Below are 23,088 nucleotides of genomic sequence, written 5' to 3'. Positions count from 1 at the left end.
GAAGGAAGGAAGGAAGGAAGGAAGGAAGGAAGGATGTAAGGTCATGCCAAACTAGTTGATATGGTGTTAGGTAGGAAGGAAGGAAGGAACGAAGGAAGGAAAGAAGGAAAGAAGGAAGGAAGGAAGGAAGGAAGGAAGGATGTAAGATCATGCCAAACTAGTTGATATGGTGTTAGATAGGAAGGAAGGAAGGAAGGAAGGAAGGAAGGAAGGATGTAAGATCATGCCAAACTAGTTGATATGGTGTTAGGTAGGAAGGAAGGAAGGAAGGAAGGAAGGAAGGAAGGAAGGAAGGAAGGAAGGAAGGAAGGAAGGAAGGAAGGATGTAAGATCATGCCAAACTAGTTGATATGGTGTTAGGTAGGAAGGAAGGAAGGAAGGAAGGAAGGAAGGTGTTTTATTGACTATTTACTGTTTTTAAGCAAGTTGTATTATTTGGTACAAAGTTTTTATGGTTACACCACTTAGACATTTTTACCATAATCCTCTAATATATTCTCTCTAAATGGATTAAAAGCAGAAATTTGATGCTGGGTCCACAAAAAAAAGAATGTGTGAAGTTATTCATACGTTTATTTTCACATTTTAACCCTTTAAATTTAAACTAAACCACATGGACACTAATCATTGACTCATATATATCGAGATGTAGCACATTTTAGTTGAATAAATCTAAAACTCATCATAACAGCAACGTTAAGCAAACTGGACTCAAGACTCAAGACATTACACACACACACACACACACACACACACACACACACACACACACACACACACACACACACACACACAGACACACTTTTCTGACTGGCTGGTTTTTTGCTGCATGTTTAAAAAATTCATCTCACAGAGAGGAAGAGGAGGAACTGACCTTGTTTTGCAGTTGGAGTTTTCCTGTCGTCTCTTTCTTACTGACTCACTGCATCCAAACCAAGCTCACTGCTGTTTGATTCAAACTCCCACAAGGCACTGCTTCAGAGCTGCAGTCATTAGTCAGTTAATGGAAAGACCAAATATTCTCTGTTTGCAGCTTCTCACATGAGATGATTCGCTGCTTTTCTTTGTCATTATTCAGTAAATCACAAATATTCAGCTTCTGGACAGAAACCTGCAGCTTCCTCTCAGCTTTATGGAGCTTTATAAAGAGTTTCAGCTCATTGTTTAACTGCAGCTTTACTTCTTCTGGTTCAGTCTCAGAGCTCTCATAGGCTGCGTTCACACTGCAGGCAAATCTGATTCTAATCTGATTCCTTCTCAAAAATGTTTAGTCCTGACTGTCCACACTGTTTTTAGCAAGTGTCCAAATCAGATTGGGCTCTATTCAGACTGGGCCACACTAATGACCAATCTGACACTTACTATGGCAACATCATCGGAGCGGAGGTGTCATCTAGCGTGTATTGTCTGATGTCATATCATTGCGACAGCGACAGCAACAACAAACCCTCGAGCTTCTCTTGAACGGAGCCATCTCCCCAAAGATTAAGGATCTGGTTTGGTCCTCTGTCCATGGACTGAGGTCATTGGCAGTTATGATGATAAAGCTCCGTAAAGCCTCACCTGTCTGCTGCTGGTTTTTTATCTCCTCAACAACCTCAGTCATGTGATGCAACCCAGCGTCCATTGGTGTAACCCTCTGAAAACACATCTGAAGTTTATCAGTCATGTCAGTAAGAACAGGAGGAACAATCACTCATTTGTTCCTTTTAATAAGTGAAAGCATCTCTGAGCCTGAGGACGATCTGAAACCTGAGTCCTTATTGATCAGATTATTGACCATCAGGAGCCTTTAGACTGTAATTGATCTCTCCTCAGGGACGAACAGAGATCTGCTCCTTTATTTAACCCTTTATGTCTGAGAGGAGAGAGGAGAGAAGTATTGTACTGTACTAGTACTTTACTGTAGTACAGTTTGAGGTACTTGTACTTTACTGTAGTACAGTTAGAGGTACTTGTACTTAACTGTAGTACAGTTAGAGGTACTTGTACTTTACCGTAGTACAGTTTGAGGTACTTGTACTTTACTGCAGTACAGTTTGAGGTACTTGTACTTTACTGTAGTACAGTTTGATGTACTTGTACTTTACTGTAGTACAGTTAGAGGTACTTGTACTTAACTGTAGTACAGTTAGAGGTACTTGTACTTTACTGCAGTACAGTTTGAGGTACTTGTACTTAACTGTAGTACAGTTAGAGGTACTTGTACTTTACCGTAGTACAGTTTGAGGTACTTGTACTTTACTGTAGTACAGTTAGAGGTACTTGTACTTTACTGTAGTACAGTTAGAGGTACTTGTACTTTACCGTAGTACAGTTTGAGGTACTTGTACTTTACTGCAGTACAGTTTGAGGTACTTGTACTTTACTGTAGTACAGTTTGATGTACTTGTACTTTACTGTAGTACAGTTTGAGGTACTAGTACTTTACTGTAGTACAGTTTGAGGTACTTGTACTTTACTGTAGTATTTCCATGTGATGCTACTTTCTACTCCACTACATTTATTTAACAGCTTTAGTTACTTTCAGATGCAGATTTGACACAATGGAAAATATAACAAGCTTTTAAATACTGCATACTACATCACTATAATACTGCAGTACTTTTACTGTAATACTACATAATGAATAATTCAGTGACATCAGCACAGATCAGATCAATACTGTTCTGCTCAGTCTGAACTAAATGTGTCCACTGAGCAGAAACTGAAGCTCTGCTGACAGAAACAATGTGACAGTGATTAGCACGCTAATAATAAAACAAAGTACAGAAAAATAGAAAGAGAGAAATAAAATGCTAGAATAGAGCATTAAATATAAGATTGCAGCATAAAATAATGATTTGCTTTAAAATCATTAAAAGGACATAGAGTGCAAATGGAAGATTAAAATGTAAAGTGCTTTAAAAGAGCTCAATCATAAGCTCAGGAGAAGAGAAATGTTTTTAACCTGGATTTAAAAATGATTTCAGTTCTGCTGGTAGTTTGTTCCAGTTGTGTAAAAGCTGCTTCACCATGTTTAGTTTGAACTCTGGGCTCAACTATCTGACCTGAGTCAGTAGATCTCAGAGCTCTGGGCACGACTATCTGACCTGAGTCAGTAGATCTCAGAGCTCTACTGGGTTTATATTCTACTAACATGTCATTCATGTATTCTGGACCTAAACCATTCAGTGATTTGTAGACCAGTAGCAGAACTTTAAAATCTATTCTATAGCTGACTGGGAGCCAGTGTAAAGACTTTAGAAGTGACTGGGAGCCAGTGTAAAGACTGTAGAACTGGAGTAATGTGCTCTGATCTCTTTGTTCTGGTTAAAACTCGAGCTGCAGCGTTCTGAATGAGCTGCAGCTGTTTAATGCTTTTTTGTGGGAGTCCAGTCAGAAGACCGTTACAGTAGTCGAGTCTACTTGAGATGAAAGCATGAATCAACTTCTCCTGGTCTGTTTGAGACATAAAACCCTTCACTCTGGATATGTTCTTAAGCTGATAGAAGGCTGTGTTGGTGATTGATTTGATGTGACTGCTGAAAGTCAGATCTGAGTCTATCAGCACGCCAAGGTTTCGGACTTGGTCCCTAGTTTTTAGAGAGAGTGACTCCAGATGTTTACTGACAGCAATCCTCTTCTCTTTATTGCCAAAAACAATCACATCAGTTTTGTCCTGATTTAATTGAAGGAAATTTTGGTTCATCCAATTTGTTACTTGCTCTAAACAGTGACACAATGACTGTAGTCATCTGGGGACAGTGCTAGGTATATCTGTGTGTCATCTGCATAACTGTGATAGTCTACATTAGAGTTCTGCAGAATTTGACCCAAGGGCAGCATATATACACTGAACAGAAGGGGTCCAAGCACTGACCCCTGAGGAACTCCACATGCCATAGCCACTCGATCGGATTCATAACTTCCAATGGTCACAAAATAACTCCGCTCTTCCAAGTAGGACCTGAACCAGTCTAGGACTGTTCCGCTGAGTCCTGCCCAAGTTTCCAACCTGTTCAACAGTATACTGTGATCCACAGTGTCAAACGCAGCACTGAGATCCAACAGGACCAGAACTGACACCTTGCCTGAGTCAGTGTTCAACCTTATGTCATTTAACACTCTAATAAGAACTGTTTCTGTACTGTGGTTAGGTCGGAAGCCTGATTGAAATTTGTCACATTTGTCAAGTAAACTCTTTTGGAGCTTTTTAAGTTCAGATCTAAACCAGATGTTTTATTTGTGTTTGTGTTTCAGGTGCTGATCGGGCCGAAGAGCCCTGAAGACTAACAGACAGACATGATCCCTTTTTCTCCCTGAGGTAACAACACACACACACTCACAAACACACACACACACACACACACACACACACTCACACAGTATGTCAGTGTGAGCAGAGTTTCCCGTCACTGACCGCAGGTGACCCAGCTCTGTAACAAAGCTGCAGACTCTGGAATAATCCCTTTGTGTCCGTCGGTCGCATCACACAAAGCAGAAGAGGCAAAGCAGCAGCTGCAGCAGAGCTGAATACTGACAGCTGTGTGACTGTCTGAGATTAAACACACACTCATCTGAAGAAAAACACTCAGATCAGAGTCCTGGATGAGTTTAATGTAGCAAATATATATCAATGAGGCAAATGTAAAGGGTTAAAATGTGAAAATAAACGTATGAATAACTTCACACATTCTTTTTTTGTGGACCCAGCATCAAATTTCTGCTTTTAATCCATTTAGAGAGAATATATTAGAGGATTATGGCAAAAATGTCTAAGTGGTGTAACCATAAAAACTTTGTACCAAATAATTCAACTTGCTTAAAAACACCATTACACCATTTGACATTTTCAGGAGCAAAAAACTAAGTCTAAGATATTTTGCTATGTTTCATCTCAATAAACTTTATTTATCTCTGAGTTTTACGTCTTTATGTTTGTCATCTTGTGTGTTTGTGTCTCAGGAACTGACCAATCAGCAGTCAGGATGATGCCAAAGGTAATTATGATTTTCACTCATTTTAATAAAATCAGACTGAACACAGATTACTGGTGATGAATCATAGATTACTGGTGATGAATGGTGATGAATCATAGATTACTGGTGATGAATCATAGATTACTGGTGATGGATCACAGATTACTGGTGATGAATCACAGATTACTGGTGATGAATGGTGATGAATCATAGATTACTGGTGATGAATGGTGATGAATCACAGATTACTGGTGATGAATCATAGATTACTGGTGATGAATGGTGATGAATCATAGATTACTGGTGATGAATCACAGATTACTGGTGATGAATCACAGATTACTGGTGATGAATCTTCCAGCTGTTAAGATCGATCCAGATGTTGTTCAGGAGCTTTTTGGGTCAAACTGGTTTCACTGATGTTGTTCTACATGATATTATTATATATAAATGTAATTACGCGTGTGTGTGTGTGTGTGTGTGTGTGTGTGAGCAGCAGTTGGCTCAGACGTCTCCAGGTAGTGTTTTGTCTCTGAGAGGCCCCAGCGTCCCGGGATCGCCTGCAGCCGCCATCGTGGTGAGACACACACACACACACACACACACACACACACACACACACATACACACACACACATACACACACACACACATCATGTTATATTTTAACCCCTCCCCCCTCCTTCAGGCCAGAGTGGACGATGGAGTCATCGGCTATAAGGACTTGGCAGCGTTGCCGACAGATAAAGCCATTCTGGACATCGAGAGACCTGATCTGATGATCTACCAACCGCACTACTGCTACAGTCCTCTGGAGGTGATACACACACACTCACACACACACACACACACACACACACATACACACACACCAACTATTCATGCTTTTCCTTCTCTTCTTCTTCCTCCTATTTTCTTTTTCGCCTTCTTTCTCCTTTAATTTTTCTTTCTTTCTCTTTCCTGCTTTTTCTTCCTTTCTTTACTCATCTTTTTCCTCCCTGGTCTTTCATCTTTTCTCCTTCTTGTCTTTTCTTTCTCTTATTCTTTCTCGTCCTTTTTCTTTCTTTCTATCATTCTTTCATTGTTCTTTCTTTCTTTCTGAAGCTTCATATTAGATTCAGATCAACTTTAAACACATAAACACACTGACTGTTGGTAAAGGAGTGTTTGGTTCCTCTGTCAGATGTTTCTCTGTTTCTCTGAGCTCAGACTGAATCAGGATGAATCACTGAATCAGTCATGTGACCGGCGGTTAGTTTATCGGTTGGTTAACTCTGCGTCTGGTTGGACATGAGACATCAATCAGCTGTTTAGAGAACGGACAGCTCGTTACCAGCTGAGTGTGTGTGTGTGTGTGTGTGTGTGTGTGTGTGTGTGTGTGTGTGTGTGTGTGTGTGTGTGTGTGTGTGTGCGCGTGCGTGTGTGTGTGTGTGTGTGTGCGTGTGTGTGTGTGTGTGTGTTGATAACAAGAAGAACTGGAGACAAAGAGATCAGATTTTTTTTGTGTGTCTAAAAAGTCAATTAGAATCGGACCAATGGAAAAGGAGCATTTCACATATTTACATTTAAACCACTTTAGTTCACGTGATGCTGATCAAGTGTTTCACAGTTTATAAGATCAGATCAGATATTTCTTTATTATTCTCACAGTGGAGAAATGTGCTGAGTTACAAGCAGATAGTAAAATATAAGAACAGCATGAAGAAAACAATAAATGATAAGTATCAAAAACAATAAGAACAATAATTGTAAAAATATAAAAATATATAAAGAAAATGATCCTGACATTATTTAAAGTAATATTGGTATTGAGTGTTAATATACCAGAGGTGATGTTCTTATTATATATATATATATATATATATATATATGTGTATATTATATGTTTATATATATTAAGTCTAACTTCTTCTAACTTTAGTGGGCTTAAAATAATTTAATCAATCATCAATCAAATAATATGAGCAAATTTTATTAAACCTCATTGACCCTGAAACATTAAATTCCTGATGTCATTTTATAAAACTACATTTAAAATATCACAGCCTCCATTATATATCCTGTGTTTATATTCTGTATGTTTTTATTTCCTAATTTATCAGTATGTATCAGCATTGGCCCAAAAATCCGGTATTGGTTGGTTTCTATTAGGGACCGACCAATAAGGCACAAGATGATTGATTGGTTTCAAAAAGTAGGTTTTTATTTTCCTCCCAAAAGTAGAAATGAATCTTGATTAAAACTAATTTGGGTCCTAAAACGCTTCAGCAGAGCAGAACTGAACTCTAAACATTCACTGACCTCACAGCCCCCCCCCCCCCCCCCCCCCAAAAAAAGCTAAAAGACAAAAGGGAAAAACAGAACATCATGTTTTCAGTAGGATGAAGTAAAAAAAAAAGTGTGTAATAGTAGCATCATTAACATCAGTAATAAAAAGGTTAAATGCATCATCAGGTCTGCTGCTATAGATGTTAATACATTTATTTTATTTATCTCTGTTTGTGGAAGAGCAAGAATTGTCTGACATTCAGAGATGAAAATAAATAATTATATGTCTGATTCTCTGTTATATGTCAGTGTGTTGGTACGTTAGAGACTTTAGAGGCTTCGAACCTTTAACTTTAAACCTTAAAGAGGAAATAAAACATGTTGTCTGGTTCTCTGCCTTCATTTATGTTTAAACATTTAATCTGTTTTTGTGTTTTCTCTCCTGCAGAGGTCTCTGTCTCCTCGCTCCATCTCTCCTCCTCTCTCTCCAGAGGTAAGTCTCTCATGGTGCAGTACAACACTCAGCCACTAGATGTCAGTGTGGAGCTGTGATCTCCAGCCCTGCTCCTGTAGCTGCTGTCCTGCATGTTTTACTCTAATGGAGCTTTTCCACTACTCAGTTCCAGCTCGACTCGACTCGGTTTCTCTTGCGTCTCAAGTAGGGATAGTACCTGGTACCTGGTACTTTTTTAGTACCTGCTCTGCTGAGGGTCCAAGCGAGCCGAGCCGATACTAAATGTTACGTCAACAGACTTCCGGCCGCTGGAAGAGTCATGAGCCGTCCCACACAAGAATCAAACCCGCCATTTTTAAACACCAACAACAGCGTTACAGCCATACGGCTCAATGCTGTTGCTTTGTGTGTGACAGAAAGCCACATACAGCAGCAAGTACACCATCACCTCCATGTCCTCCATTGTTTATGTGTTTGTGTCGCGTATAAAACGAAGTCACGGCAGTTTAACGCAGCGTTGCTATGACGACCCCGCCCACGTTGAGTAGGTACCTTTTTGTAATGGAAAAGGTCGTTCCTGGAACCGAGCCGAGCCGAGCCGAGTAGTGCTAGAACTGTGTAGTGGATAAAGCGCCATAATGTGCTCATAGTCTACTCATAGTGAACAGGAACCTCATGAAACTCAGATCAAACTAGGCAGCGTTAATCAAATATGGATCCAGATTCTGTTCCTGCATCATTTATTCCTGCCTGAAAACATGTTTAACTGTAATATGATCACAGTTTGTGAGCAGGCAGCTATATTATATTAAAGACTAACACAGGGAGGAAAGGGACTCACGCACGCTCACATGCACGCTCACAGCTCAGATGAGAACACACAGAGGAGCGTGGGTGTGTGTTTGCTGACATCTAGTGGAGCTGAATGTGTTTAATATGTTTCATTCATATTTTAATGATCAACACTTTTGTCTTTGTTTCCTCTGCGTCTCCAGAACCTCTGCAAGGAGGCCCGGGAATGGCTGGAGAACCGGTCTCCTGGAGGTTCCTCTCCTGGTTCCACCATCCAGAGCAGCAGAACCCACAGCGGACACACACCTCCAACACCCAACACACACATCACACACACACTGTCCTCTGGAACCAAGATCAGCATGCAGCACTTCCACAGACCAGGTACATTAAAAACTACTGTTACTGTGATACTGCAGTACTTTTACTGTAATACTGCAGTACTTTACTGTAATACTGCAGTACTTTACTGTAATACTGCATACTACATCACTATAATACTTATTTATTTAATACTATTATTATGCAGGACTTTTACTTTAATAGTTTATATTTACATTCATGTTTTGTTACTTTGATCTGAATATTTCCATTGTTGCTCTTTTCTATCTTTCAGAAAATGGCTCCAACATCTATAAGAAGCCTCCCATCTATAAACAAGGTATTAAAACTACACACACACACACACACACACACACACACACACATTAAACTGTGCAGTGTTTAAACGTCTTGTTGTAAAGATCAGATCTGAATGTCGGTCAGCTGTTAAACCCTCAGACATCCACTGCATTTAATCAGCTTTAATGTGTGTGTGTGTGTGTGTGTGTATGTGTGTGTGTGTGTGTGTGTGTGTGTGTGTGTGTGTGTGTGTGTGTGTGCGTGTGCATGTCCAGATGTGTCGTCTCCGCTGCCTCTGGGGAAACACATCGAGGATTTGATCATCGAGTCGTCAAAGTTCCCGGCAGCTCAGCCTCCAGATCCAAGCCTGCCGTCTAAGATAGAGACAGAGTACTGGCCCTGCCCCCCCTCTCTGGCTGTGATTGGTATGACCCACACACACACACACACACACACACACACACACACAGACATAGAGACACACACAGAGACACACACACACACACACACAGACAGACTCACACATACAGACACACACACACACAGACACACACAGAGACACACACACAGGGAGACACACACACACACGCACACAGACATACATACACACACAGAGACACACACATACACACACACACACACACACACACACACACACACATAGAGAGAGACACACACAGACGCACACACACAGACACACAGACACACACACACACACCTTACTCCTCATGTCCTTTCCTTGTGCTTCCTCTCTTCCTCTAGAGAAGGAGTTGAGGACGAGGAGTCAGAAGGATGAAGAGGAGGAAGACGGAGAGCTGGACGATGAAATCTGGGGCCTGAGAGCGCTTCAGACTCAAGAGCTCAACAAGGTGAGAGACTCCTGGAGCTGAAGTTAGCTGTGATTATGTCTTATTAGTTTGTTGTTGCTTCATATTAAATCATCTGGATGTTTTAGTTCATTATTAAACCTTCACTTCTCTCTCTGTCTGTTAGATTCAGTCTAATCTGGGAAAAATCATCCTGAAGGAAGAGCTGGGAAAGTCTGCAACTCCTCTGAGGAGGAAAACCAGATCACTACCAGACCGCAGCCTACACACTGGTACACACACACACACACACACAAACACACACACTGGTACACACACACACACACACGTTAAAGGCCCATTTATGCTCAACGTACGAACAAAAATGTTTCCGTCATTTTCAAATGATGTTACCGTCACTGCTCACATACTTCCATGCGTCCCTTACGTTGGCATGGATGTTAACCAATACATCCACCAGGGGGCAGCACAGAGTCAAACGTTTATGAGACAAACATGGCGACTGTGGAGGAGATATTGATAATGTTCCTCTTGCATAAAAGGAACAACAGGAAACACTAAGAGGGAATCTGATGCTAAAAACGCTGTAAATGTGTCAGGGAGGAAAGGAAAGAAGGAAGGAAGGAAGGAAGGAAGGGAGGGAGGGAGGGAGGGAGGGAGGGAAACACTAAGAGGGACTCTGATGCTAAAAAGACTGTAAATGTGTCAGATATCACTGATATGACTAACTCACACTGCTGGTTTCATGTCTTCCCTCCTCTCTCCTCCAGGCTCCAACGCCTCCAGGTCCGTATATTTCCCAGCATCCTCTAGGACGGGCCTGTCCAGGGTGAGTACCGCCGCTCAGAAACAGCCAATCACATCAGAGCTTCATTCAGACGCTGATGTTTCTGTTTGTTTTCAGCTCCAGTCGGCAGAGTTCAGCTCGTCTGACAAAAGTCCTGCAGGTACGAACTCATTAATACATTCATCATCACATGGATATAAAACCAATAAACTAGATTAACAAATAAACATGAAATAGAGAGAAGACAAATGAAATAACCTGAACTATGTGTTAACAGGATAGTCTTAATATTATTTTAATCATTATTTTCTGAAAAATGAAGCTGAAAATATTAAAAGAAATCAGATTTAGTTTCAGAGCCGCTCATGAACTCACACAGTAAACAGCTGACTCTGATCATACAGATGTTTTGTAATATTTCCTTTGTTCTGTCTCCCTGCAGGTGTTCAGGTACGAGCTTTAAAAACTTCATGATTTCATACATGAGTGATGTTTATGATGTTTGTGATGATGTAATAATAACGTGTTTGTGTTTGTTGGTCAGAACGGAGACTCGAGGATGGACAGAGGAAACTCTCTGCCCAGCATGTTGGACCTGAAGGTAACAGCAGCCACGAACCACACATTAATTAATAAGCTGATTGGTTGGTTTGTCTCAAACTCAAATATATTCAGTTATAAATTAAACGACACAAAGAAAAGCACATTGCAGGAGCTGATCATGAGAGATATTTTGGATCTTTTACTTAAAAAAATTACAAACAATTATCTGATGACTAATCGATGAATCAACCAATCGTTGCGGCTCCACCAGTCACTGAAGTGGTTTCAGCTTCTTTTTTAATGTGTTATTTTATAATAATGTGATGGCTGTTGATTATTGCAGATCTTCCCATATGAGACGCTGGTGGTGACTCACAGAGGACGACGCAAACTTCCTCCAGGAGTGGACCGGACCAGACTGGAGGTAAAGCTGAGAGGACCGAACCGTCTCATGCTAGCAGCGGCGGCATGCTAACGGCTCATCAGCGGTTAAACTGAACTAACCAAACACTTTAAAGCCACATTAAACCTACAAACAACACATTATGCATCACTCACAAATATCTGATATAATGAAGGCATTACTTGGCCCCTGATTCAGCCATAACATTAAAACCAGCTGCCTATTATTGTGTATGTCACCCTCATACCACCAAAGACGCTCTGACCCGTTGATGCATGGACTCTAAAACACATCTGAAACTGTGATCAAACTTGACCCGGTTTAGTTTGAATTAAGATTGGTTTAGTTTACAAATCATAAAGTATAAATTATAACCCTATTCTGAGTTAGACCGTTTTAGACACCTTCATTCCAACATACTACCAAAGGTTTGACACTTATTTTGGGAAATTATAGTCAGTAGGCCTCATTTACAGAAACCAAACCTCATTTTGAGTTGACGCCTGTTGTCTAAACTGACCAGAGGACAACAAGAGAGTTTAAATAATCTCTGATCCCTGTCCTCTCCCTCCAGAGACACCTCTCCCAGGAGGAGTTCTTCAGTGTTTTCGGGATGTCCATCGAGGAGTTTGACGGCCTCTCTCTCTGGAAGAGGAACAACCTGAAGAAGAAGGTGTGTCTCTTCTGACGCTGCTGGGACTGCAACTCCCACAATCCCCTGCTCTTCCCGGATCACTGCAGGATCCTGAAACCGCCGCGGACTCGGAACCAAAACCGCCATTATCAGCACCGCCACCATCAGACAGCAGCTCACTGTTAGTCAGACCATCAGTTTGTGGGTGATGCAGGTTTCAGGTTTCATGTTTCATGTTTGGAGTGATTTTTAGATTTGCGCTGCACACACTAACTCCACCAGCTGCAACTGTACAGAAAATCAGCTTCAGTCTCTAAATGTCTGCAGAAAATCATGAATGCCTAAACTACTGAGCAAATAATCAATATCACAGACCTTCTAACAAGCAGGGACACATTAGGAAGAATACATTCAACTAAAACTAATAATAACCATGTGTGTTATTTATGGCCCAGGTGTGGCTTTCATCCTTTAATATCAGCTTTGTCATCTGTCTAAAAGACTAACAGGAACCAGTCAGATAAGTCCTGCTCTGAATCTGCCAAATTAACTCTGCAAACAGATTTCAGAGTCACATGAAACCAATATGTGGATTTAAGAATCTGTCCCTGCATGTGGAGGTCCAGACTTTGCAGGAAGCTGAAGCTCAGCTGTTTGGTTGTAACTGCGGCATTCTGGGAGATGAAGTTAATTCTGACATCGATCTGACTGGAATCTCTCTGGATTACAGAAGGCGAAACGTTAAAGCGACTAGCTTGAGCTTTAAAAGTTATCCATACAGTAGATTATACATTACAGATGAAACCTTCTGTGAGTTTAGAGACAGAAATCTATTTTCATCACACTGGATTTATTCAACTGAGCGACTGAAGTAAATAATTTATTTTTTAGCTTCCAGCTGCAGTCGGGCATTAAACCAACATTCCTGCTGACTCAAAGTCAGGTTTCAATAAAGATTAATATCTGCTGATCGATTATCAACTTGCTGATTTGCAAGAAAAAGTCCTTTTTAGCGACCTTTCAAAAGCACTGTTCCTATTGGCTTAGCCAGTTATGATGTCACAGTGATAGCGTTTCTGTCCCAGCACCAAAAAGAACAACAAGGAGACAGTTTGATCGTTCAGGCTCAGCACACAACGTTAGCGCTGGACTCACTAATGATCAGAGGCGACACAAAGAAACATTCAATGATTCATTTAAGAACAAAACTTCTAGTGGTTCGTTCTTCTTCCCACGCTGTCCGTCATTGGTCAGAATAAAACTCGACAGGGACCAAATGGATAGGTGTTGACCCCTGTTGACCCCCACTATACCTGGTAGTACTGTAGAGCTGAAATGACTCAATTAGTTGATTGACAAAAAAAAAGTAGCCACAATTTTGATAAGTGATTTATGGTTGAACTGTCTGGTAGCAGCTTCTCAGATTTTCATATTTTCTAGTTTTCCAGTTTTGATAGATGATAGTGAACTCAACATCTTGATTTTTACTGTTGGTCAAAGAAAAAAAAACATCTGAATATTTTCACTTGAGTTTCAGGGATGATGATCAGCATTTTATACACTGTAGAAGTCAAAGGTTTCAGCCTGCAGTACTACAAAGGAACAACAGACAGGTTTACTTTTGGCTCTGCTGGTCGACGATCAAACTGCCTCCTCCTCGTTTCTTCTTCGTGTTCAGCAAACGTCACTGCCCTGTTTGATCTAGAAACTCCTGCACACACAGACACACAGAGACACTCACCTCTGAGGGATTGTTTTGCAGTGTAGAAGAAGAACCTTTACGAGCCAGAGCAGAGACACAGTTTGGTTTGACTGAACTCTGGTCTCTGCACGGCTCTGGTTCGTCCAATAAGCAGGTTGTAGACATTTAGCATCAGCTAGTGTTGCTTAGTGACCAAATGATGTGCAGCTATTTTTTAACCTACATAGAGAAGTGGCATGTTTGTTATTCTAAATGAAAAATGTAAAAATCGTTTATCAATACATGAATGTTGAGAAAAGAGAATTTTCACCATCAGGAAAAAAAAAGGGAGGATGGTGACGAAGAGGACGAGCGTGTTTCTAAAGGACTTTTCTGAGGTTTGGGATGAAGGGAAATAAATCACTGGACATTTTTCACCTCAAATCCCCAAAACTTCATCTCATTGGACAAGAAGTGAACTGATGGGACAGTTTTCATCGTTAACACACTATCAGTATATATCTGTGAAGACCTCAGCACTCATAGTTATATCAATGATGTAAAGTATTAATATCCACCAGCATCACATACATCTGATAGGTTAAAGATCTGCATCTGCACTGCAATAGAAGAACTTTAACACCTTAATAAAACCAACACAGGTTCATTCTAAACTGAAACGCTGACAACTAAAAGGTGACGTGTGTACGATCATTTTACACGTCGATATATTAAAGACCAACTACAGAAATCCAGTTAAAGGACTGTAAACCAGTGAGAACAGAACCTGTCGGCCTCTGTCGGGTTGTTTTATTTTTTCAGATTAGCGAGCGTGTTGGACGATAATCCTGATTGAGTGAAAAACTGTTTTACTCAGAAAGGTTTGATGTGTTTTCAGATTTCCTCTGGAAGAAGTTTCACCTTTTATTTTTGATACTTACATTTTGATTAGATCTTTTGTCAGAGAACCATCCTCGACATCTACAATATGGATGGGTTTCTACACAGTACTACTTCATTTGTAGAACATATATCATACGGAAGGCAAATACATTAATTTATTACCCTTTTAAATAGAGTTGAAGCATCAATCCCCAACCATCTCCCTTACTCCAACAAAAACATCGTCCATTTCATGCATCTTGGTTATAAAAGTCTTTTCTTAAGGTCAATCTTTCCGTCTCATGGATCTCTTTTACAATTTCTAACCAATTGTTGAAGTTTCATCTTTTAACTTAATGTGAACACTAAACCTTTGGCTAACAACAATTAAAATTAACTATATTAACTACTTTGATTAGCATTGGTGTTGCTAACAGCTAAAGTCCCATTCACACTTTTTTATTTGTCATTTTAAAATAACGACATTATAAAATGTGAACAGTAAGAGTTAACTCAGAACCACAGTATCAATCTTCATCTGTCTTTGAGCAGATATGATTGTTCTTGTTGTACTTAGCATTGCCGGTAAGCTAACTATGCTAATGTAACGTTAGCACCTACTTGCAGTGGTGGTCCAGAACTAGAAAACTAGACTGATCTGATTCTGGGTCACAACACAGCTTCAGGTCCGTTAAATGAAGCAAATTCTCTGAAATCTGTGCCAACAAATCTTAACTTATATTTTTGTGGTGAGGGTCAAGTGACTGACGGACCGAAGGCTTCAGCAGGATAATGTTTAACAAGAGTCTGTAAAAATAATAAAACTTTCTTTTAATTTGATAATGACCAAATGAACCGCGTTTCTTTATTCTTTAAGAGCCGACCTGATGCTTCATCTCGTATAAAACGTGTGAGAGGCCGACAGTCTGTCTTCACTTCTTTACTCTTTCTGGATCTTTGAAGGTAAAATGAGACTCGCAGCATCTTCCAGTCAGCAGTTCAGACCTGTGCGAGGGTTAAATGTGACAGACATGACGTCACTCTCACTGCATCACTCACCGCCATGTCTGCCTCGCCACACGCTTCCTGTATCTGTGGAGAAAAAAAAAAGACTGAAAACAAAACAAAAAAAAACTACAAAAAAAAAAAAACTGGATGAAGAAGTGAGATTAGTCAGTAGGAGAGAGTGAGCATTGGTCACTTTACGTTAAGATGATTTCCTTTTCTTTCTTTTTTTCTTTTTTTCTTTTTTTTTGTTCAGGAACGATTCTGACGCCGTTTTTAAATACTGAGAGGATTGACGCTTTGTTCTGATTGGTCGTTGTAGTGTGTAGTTAGAAACAGGAAGTGGGTTGCTGTGACTAACACCATGATGACACAAAGATTGTTCCATGTTTCTTCTTTCTTTTGTACATTTTGAAGTGTTTTATTCTGTTTTTATTGAGTTGTTTTAACACCCAGGGCGACTTGGTGGAGGCGGGTCGCTGTCAACACGTCGGATAATCAAACTGCTGCATGCGTGATGTCATGATGATGATGTCATATTTGTATTTAACCTTTATTTAACTGGATTCTTATAGTGAATCAGGCAGTTACGGGTTCCTGGCTCAGGAGTCTCTCTGGAAGTCAGAGGTCAGACTCGTTGGCAGCGACCCGCCCGTCAGAAGCCCCCCTGCTGCTGTACATACTGAACCACTGAATGACTATTTGATTATTGCTGTTGTTGTTTTCATATCTGGATTCAGGTGATGTAACAGATGAATGGTGACGTGAATGATTAACCATGAGTTACAATAAAGAGCATTTCTATTTGCTGTACGGAGTCTGTGTCCAACTTTCTCTACAACCCTCCCTACATTTAAGAGTAGGCTTAAAACTTTCCTTTTTGATAAAGCTTATAGTTAGGGCTCTTTGAGCTCTTAACTTATGCTGCTATAGGCTTAGATTGAGTGTAAAAAAATCAATGTCTCAAAAAATTCAGTGTCAAAAAATTCATCTGCAAAATTGTTGACACTGAATTTTTGAAGACATTGAATTTTTGACACTGAATTTTTGAAGATTGAATGTTTTACACTGAATTTTTGAAGACATTAAATTTTTTGAGACATTGAATTTTTTTACACTGAATTTTTGAAGACATTGAATTTTTTTTACACTGAATTTTTGAAGACATTGAATTTTTTTTACACTGAATTTTTGAAGACATTGAAATTTTTGAAAAAAATTCAATGTCAAAAATTCAATGTCTCAAAAAATTCAGTGTCAAAAAGTTCTGCAAAATTCTTGACACTGAATTTTTTGACACTGAATTTTTTGAGACATTGAATTTTTTACACTGAATTTTTGAAGACATTAAATTTTTTGAGACTGAATTTTTTTACACGGAATTTTTGAAGACATTGAAATTTTTGAAAAAAAATCAATGCCTTGAATTTCAAGAACCAATTTTTTTTTCCTCTGAATTTTTTCTAACAAAAAATTCAATGTCTTCGAAAATTCAGTGTTAAAAAAATTAAATGTCTCAAAAAATTCATTGTAAAAAAAATTCAGTGTAAAAAAATTCAATGTCTCAAAAAATTCAGTGTCAAAAATTCAATGTCTTCAAAAAATTCAGTGTCAAAAAATTCAATGTCTCAAAAATTCAATGTCTCAAAAAATTCAGTTTAAAAAAATCAATGTCTTCAAAAATTCAATGTCGCAAAAATTCAGTGTCAAAAATTCAAAGTCTCAAAAAATTCAGTGTCAAAAATTCAATGTCTCAAAAATTCAATGTCGCAAAAATTCAGAGTCAACATCCGGGTAACTACACAGAAGCAATCGATCCCTGAATCAAATCGTTCACCATCCAGCCAATCAAGTTACGCTCCGTTTGTCCGTTGACCCCCGACACAGGAAGGCGGTGAAGATATGCGGTTAAGCCCACTCGGCTATGTCTCAGCTATGTCCGCTACCAGCAGAAACAACGACAGCGCTTCGATGAGGATTTACCATTTTATTTCTCTTGGTAAATAAAATGGTAAATGGTAATTTGGTGAATTTTTGAAGGCATTGAATTTTTTTTACACTGAATTTTTTAAAACATTAGAAAAAAATCAGAGGAAAAAAAATTCAGTTCTTCAAATTCAACGGCTTTTAAAATTCAATGTCTGATTTCAATGAAAAAAAAGGTTGGTGTTTAAAATTCAATGCAAAAAAAATCAGTGCTAAAAATTCAAATTCAAAAGCAGATGGGACAGATTTACTTCCATAGCTGTAGACCTAAAAAAAAAGAAACTGTTTAATCTACTGTGTATGTCACTTGTCTAAGTAATTACTTTTAAGTTTAATTAGTCGCTTATTTATATGATTTTATTAAGAGCAGAGCAAAAGGGCACAAGGATAACGCAGGTAACAAACAGGAAGTCACATGGAGTGTGTGGTACGAAAGCGTGGCTGTACAAACAAGAAATAGACTGCAAACATAAAACAGACAATAATAAACTAGATAGACAGAAAAGACGGTTTCAGGTAAAAAATATTTTAATAAAATACAGTAAATATAAAACTGATGTAGATAAATGATAGTCATGGTAATAAACATAAATCAATAAAGTAATCATAATCATAGGTAGAATATTCTACAAAGATCAACTTCTAACTTCATCCGCCTTCAGCTACATGAAAACACAATGTAAAGTCTGATTGGTTGATTCTTACAGTGATGCATTCTGGGACTTGTAGGCTGAAAACAGAAAAATGCATGGCTTCATAAAGCTGCCGAAAAGAGTTTCAGTCATAAATCTTTGCACAGTTTTAGTTCATCTGAGCAGCTTTAAAGAAGGAAAATAATTGGCTCATTTAAAAAAACTTTGTTTGTCTACTTCTGTGACAAACCACAAATATACTGAGTTTATACCATTGTAGCAGCATGATTGTTTAAAACATTGAAATACAAATCCTAAATTGGACTAAAAACTAAACTAACTAAGAAACATGAAGCAAACCCCCCACCAATAAAAAAATAAAGATGTACAGCATGTAAAAAAAACAACAACTAGTAGATCCATAGATAAAAAAATATTGATTTAAAGGAAGATAAAGACAGCTGATTGACTGACCAGTGTTTACTTATAGCTTAATACAAATGACTTGTTCAATATCATTATGAGATATAAACTGACATCATATTTACACATAGAGACTCTGAAATGTAAAAATCATCAATCAAATCTTTCAAATCAATCCTAAAACTGATTGTTAGTTAAAGTGTGACAGCAGCAGTGTTCTGTGTTAGTTTCATGTTTTAATGGTGAAAACAGCACTGGGACAAGCTGCTGATTTAATGATCATCAAAACTTGTGCATGCAGGTTTTTCTGGAACAATGAAATATTCTTTCAAAATTAACTGAATTCATTCTGTTCATTCAATCTGTCACATCTGGGTTTGAGTTTATCACGTCTGAGAGCAGGAAATCACTCGTAACTGGCCAAAAATAACCCAAAAAAAGACCTCCTATTAGCTTTGTGTTAGCATGAGAGGTCAGGCAGTTAGCGTGCATGAAACTGATTTTTTTTTTTTTTATCCGCCCAATTTATACTAATAATTGAAGAACTTCATGTTACGCAAATAACGTCATACTTGTTTGTTTGGGATTGTCCAGGATTTCCTCCCTGTACCTCTTTCTCCCTCATTCAAGCACAGTGAGAAACCATCAGCTGAACTGGGAGTGTTCTGGTAGCACCCCACCCCAGACTTTGTCCCTGCAAACGGTGGGCCGACAGGGCAGGACAGACTGACAGAGTGTGTGTGTGTGTGTGTGTGTGTGTGTGTGTGTGCGAGACCATAGTAAGACCAAGGGCCATAGAAGTGAGAAACGTTCAGTGTGAATTGTGCCAATCCAAGAAGCAGTTTCTCTTAGAGGTGAGGCACAGAGGGACCTGGCACTTCATGCAGTATAAAGGCGTCTTCACCCTTTTGCTGCCAGCATCGTGGCACCTTTTGCAGTACCTCCTGGATTGGGTGCCATCGTCTCCATAGTATGCAGGCATGCAGGTTGTTGCTGGTGTTGGTGATGAAGGTGGAGATGATGGTGAGGCTTTGGCAAACTCAAGCATCTCTGCAGCAAGCTTCTCCCTGAAGCGCTTTTGGGTGAGGGGCTTTTTCATGTCGGGATTCTTCTTTTTGTAAAGTTCCTTATAGAGAATGAAGCTGTTGACCACAGCAATGTCCATAAAATGATAGAAGAAGGTCTTATACCATTTCATAGTTTTGTGATGCACAGTGTAGTAGCCAATCAAAGCATCAGAAACATCCACACCACCCATGTTGTGATTATAGTCAAGAATGGGATCAGGAATGGGCACATTCGCGATTTTCCACTCACCATTTTCCTTCACTCTCCTCTTCACAGTTTGCCCACTGAATACTTTGTGCACAGTGGATACAACGGACACTTCACGTGTGTCCATCCATTTTATGAATAACAGTTTATTTTGGCGGATCCACCGCATATCTCCCCTTTTTGCATTTTTTGGCAGGTCATTGTGTGTGGTCTTTGGAAAGCTAGTTAGGTTTTTTCTGATTGTCCCACATGCTCCGGTGTTTTGTCTGGACAATTCCTCAAAGAGGGCAGGGCTAGAGTAGAAGTTGTCAACAAACAGTGTGTACCCTCGACCAAGAAGAGGGAATGACATAAGGTTCATGACTGATGTGTAGCTCAGACCTTGTCCTGGAATGTGCATTTGTGTCTTCCCTTCATAGACAAAAAAATTCCATGTGTAAGCTGTTAAGGAGTCTGCAAGGACAAATAACTTGTACCCCCACTTTATGGGCTTTGCCTTCATGTACTGCTTCATACTTATACGAGCCTTAGATGCCACCATCCTTTCATCAATGGCAATGTTCCGATAAGGCTGGAATAGTGCTTGGCAGGCATTGACAATATCAGTGTACAGGGGCTTGATCCTGAACAGCCTGTCATACCCTGCAGTGTTCCTTTTGCGGTCGTTTTCTTCGTCTTCTGCTGGGTCGCTCATGTGCAGGGACCATAAAATACATTCAAATCGATCTCTTGACATAGTATTAGCAGGGAATCTGAAGTGGTATGGCCATTCCTTCCTCCAGTAGTCTCCCCTGTCATGCACTTTTACAAGCCCTGTGAAGATGATGATGGACAGGAAAATGTAAAAATCACTGACTGTCAGACGTTTCCAAACAAACTTCAATCCAGCCTTCAGTCTCTTGGCAGCATTTGCGTTAGTATTTGTGATGATGGTGCGGACAACAGGGGTGCTAAAAAACAGCTGGAAAAGGGAAAGGGGAGACCATGAGGCGGTGGTGTCAAATGTGGGGCCTGGCTGCCTGACGGGCATGAACCTGAGAGGGTCTGGTCTCTGATCACTCTCTTCTCTGTTATGCCACCTTTCTTCTCCATCTTCTCTCACTCTCACAGGCACAACTCGACAGCGCTTCATTGGAGTCGCTGGTGTGTAGTCTTCGTCCTCAACGTAGTCATCATCATCATCATCATCCTCATCCTCATCATCATAATCATCATCATTATAATCATCATCATCATCATCATCATCATCATCCTCCATGTCCTCATCTTCACTTTGGAAATAAGACACAGAAGAAGAAAGTCAGGATTTTTCTGGCCTATAGTTTTGAAGTTATAACTCAAAACGTAAAGGTAACAATATATGAATATAGTGATTTATATTGAGGTCATAATAGTAATCAGAAACTGCAAAATATTATAGCATGTTATTTTGAGTGACATGCCTTGTGAATGGTCTAAATCTTGCCTATAAACATTTGTTGTCATACAATAAACATAAAGTATAATATAAAGTTTACATACTGCTGAGTTGGGATCGACTCCAACATGGGAAGCTGAGGAACAGTTGCAGACTTGCGTGGAGACTTGCCTCGCTTCAACAGAAAGGGGGGAGCAGCCATTGATGTTGATGGCCCAACATCAGGCTTCTTCTCATCATCATCATCTTTGATTTTACTTTGGAAACATGACAGAGGAAGAAAAAAAGTCGGAATTGAAACAAATTCAGTCACTGACAGAAATTCTGTCTGCTATTGCCGATGTACAACTTGGTGCAAATACTATGGCAAGAAGAGTGACAGCTGGAATCAGACAAGAACAGGTCTGAATGGTTTTCAATTCAGTGGTATCAGTCTGTCGACTCCAGCGATATTAACAATGCAGTGAAGGACTACAGTACTTTGCAGAAAAAAGATCCCTGTTGAAAAGCTGGTGTCTGTAACAATTGACGGAGCACCTGCTATGACAGGACCCAGACTTTACACAAGCAGATTCAGTGAAATCACACAATGCAGAATATACGATGGTGAGTTTTCACTATATTAAATGTTACACCAGGAATAAACAAGTAATTGATGATGTAAAGAATACTTACTCTTTCATCAACGTGTCTTGGACGAGGCAATCCTTGCCATTGATGTCAGGTTCAGGTTGAATCGGATCATTGTAGTCTGATTCAGAATCAATGGGGATTTCGGCAGACTGCACTCTCACAGGCATAACTCGACGGCGCTTCATTGGAGTTGCTGGTGTGTAGTCTTCGTCGTCAACGTAGTCATCATCATCATCATCCATGTCCTCATCTTCACTTTGGAAACAAGACACAGAAGAAGAAAGTCAGGATTTGAACACAAATGTATTCATTTTCTGGCCTATAGTTTTGAAGTTGTAACTCAAAACGTAAAGGTAACAATATATGAATATAGTGATTTATATTGAGGTCATAATAGTAATCAGAAACAGCAAAATATTATAGCATGTTATTTTGAGTGACATGCCTTGTGAATGGTCTAAATCTTGCCTATAAACATTTGTTGTCATACAATAAACATAAAGTATAATATAAAGTTTACATACTGCTGAGTTGGGATCGACTCCAACATGGGAAGCTGAGGAACAGTTGCAGACTTGCGTGGAGACTTGCGTGGAGACTTGCTTCGCTTCAACAGAAAGGGGGGAGCAGCCATTGATGTTGATGGCCCAACATCGGGCTTCTTCTCATCATCATCATCTTTGATTTTACTTTGGAAACATGACAGAGGAAGAAAAAAAGTCGGAATTGAAACAAATTCAGTCACTGACAGAAATTCTGTCTCCTATTGCCGATGTACAACTTGGTGCAAATACTATGGCAAGAAGAGTGACAGCTGGAATCAGACAAGAACAGGTCTGAATGGTTTTCAATTCAGTGGTATCA

General features: G+C 39.6%; 1 protein-coding gene across 1 annotated transcript in view; it reads left to right on the top strand.

Annotated features, from left to right (window-relative positions):
- LOC128364629 (dematin-like) overlaps positions 1 to 14,080 on the top strand; it is a 30,337-nt gene extending 16,257 nt beyond the window's left edge. Inside the window, exons 2-17 of the mRNA XM_053325194.1 lie at positions 4,243 to 4,306; positions 4,948 to 4,982; positions 5,458 to 5,538; positions 5,650 to 5,778; positions 7,678 to 7,722; positions 8,679 to 8,859; positions 9,092 to 9,136; positions 9,372 to 9,521; positions 9,859 to 9,965; positions 10,090 to 10,195; positions 10,694 to 10,752; positions 10,828 to 10,870; positions 11,153 to 11,160; positions 11,255 to 11,311; positions 11,597 to 11,677; positions 12,231 to 14,080. Coding sequence (XP_053181169.1) covers positions 4,971 to 4,982; positions 5,458 to 5,538; positions 5,650 to 5,778; positions 7,678 to 7,722; positions 8,679 to 8,859; positions 9,092 to 9,136; positions 9,372 to 9,521; positions 9,859 to 9,965; positions 10,090 to 10,195; positions 10,694 to 10,752; positions 10,828 to 10,870; positions 11,153 to 11,160; positions 11,255 to 11,311; positions 11,597 to 11,677; positions 12,231 to 12,344 — 1,218 coding nt within the window. The 5' untranslated portion in view covers positions 4,243 to 4,306; positions 4,948 to 4,970 and the 3' untranslated portion in view covers positions 12,345 to 14,080. The remainder of the gene's footprint in view (positions 1 to 4,242; positions 4,307 to 4,947; positions 4,983 to 5,457; positions 5,539 to 5,649; positions 5,779 to 7,677; positions 7,723 to 8,678; positions 8,860 to 9,091; positions 9,137 to 9,371; positions 9,522 to 9,858; positions 9,966 to 10,089; positions 10,196 to 10,693; positions 10,753 to 10,827; positions 10,871 to 11,152; positions 11,161 to 11,254; positions 11,312 to 11,596; positions 11,678 to 12,230) is intronic.
- The last annotated feature ends 9,008 nt before the right edge of the window (positions 14,081 to 23,088 follow it).

Source organism: Scomber japonicus, chromosome 9 (assembly GCF_027409825.1).
Source record: "Scomber japonicus isolate fScoJap1 chromosome 9, fScoJap1.pri, whole genome shotgun sequence".
In the NCBI taxonomy this organism is placed as follows: domain Eukaryota; kingdom Metazoa; phylum Chordata; class Actinopteri; order Scombriformes; family Scombridae; genus Scomber; species Scomber japonicus.
Note: the sequence above shows the minus strand (reverse complement) of the source record. Positions and strands in the feature narration are given on the sequence as shown.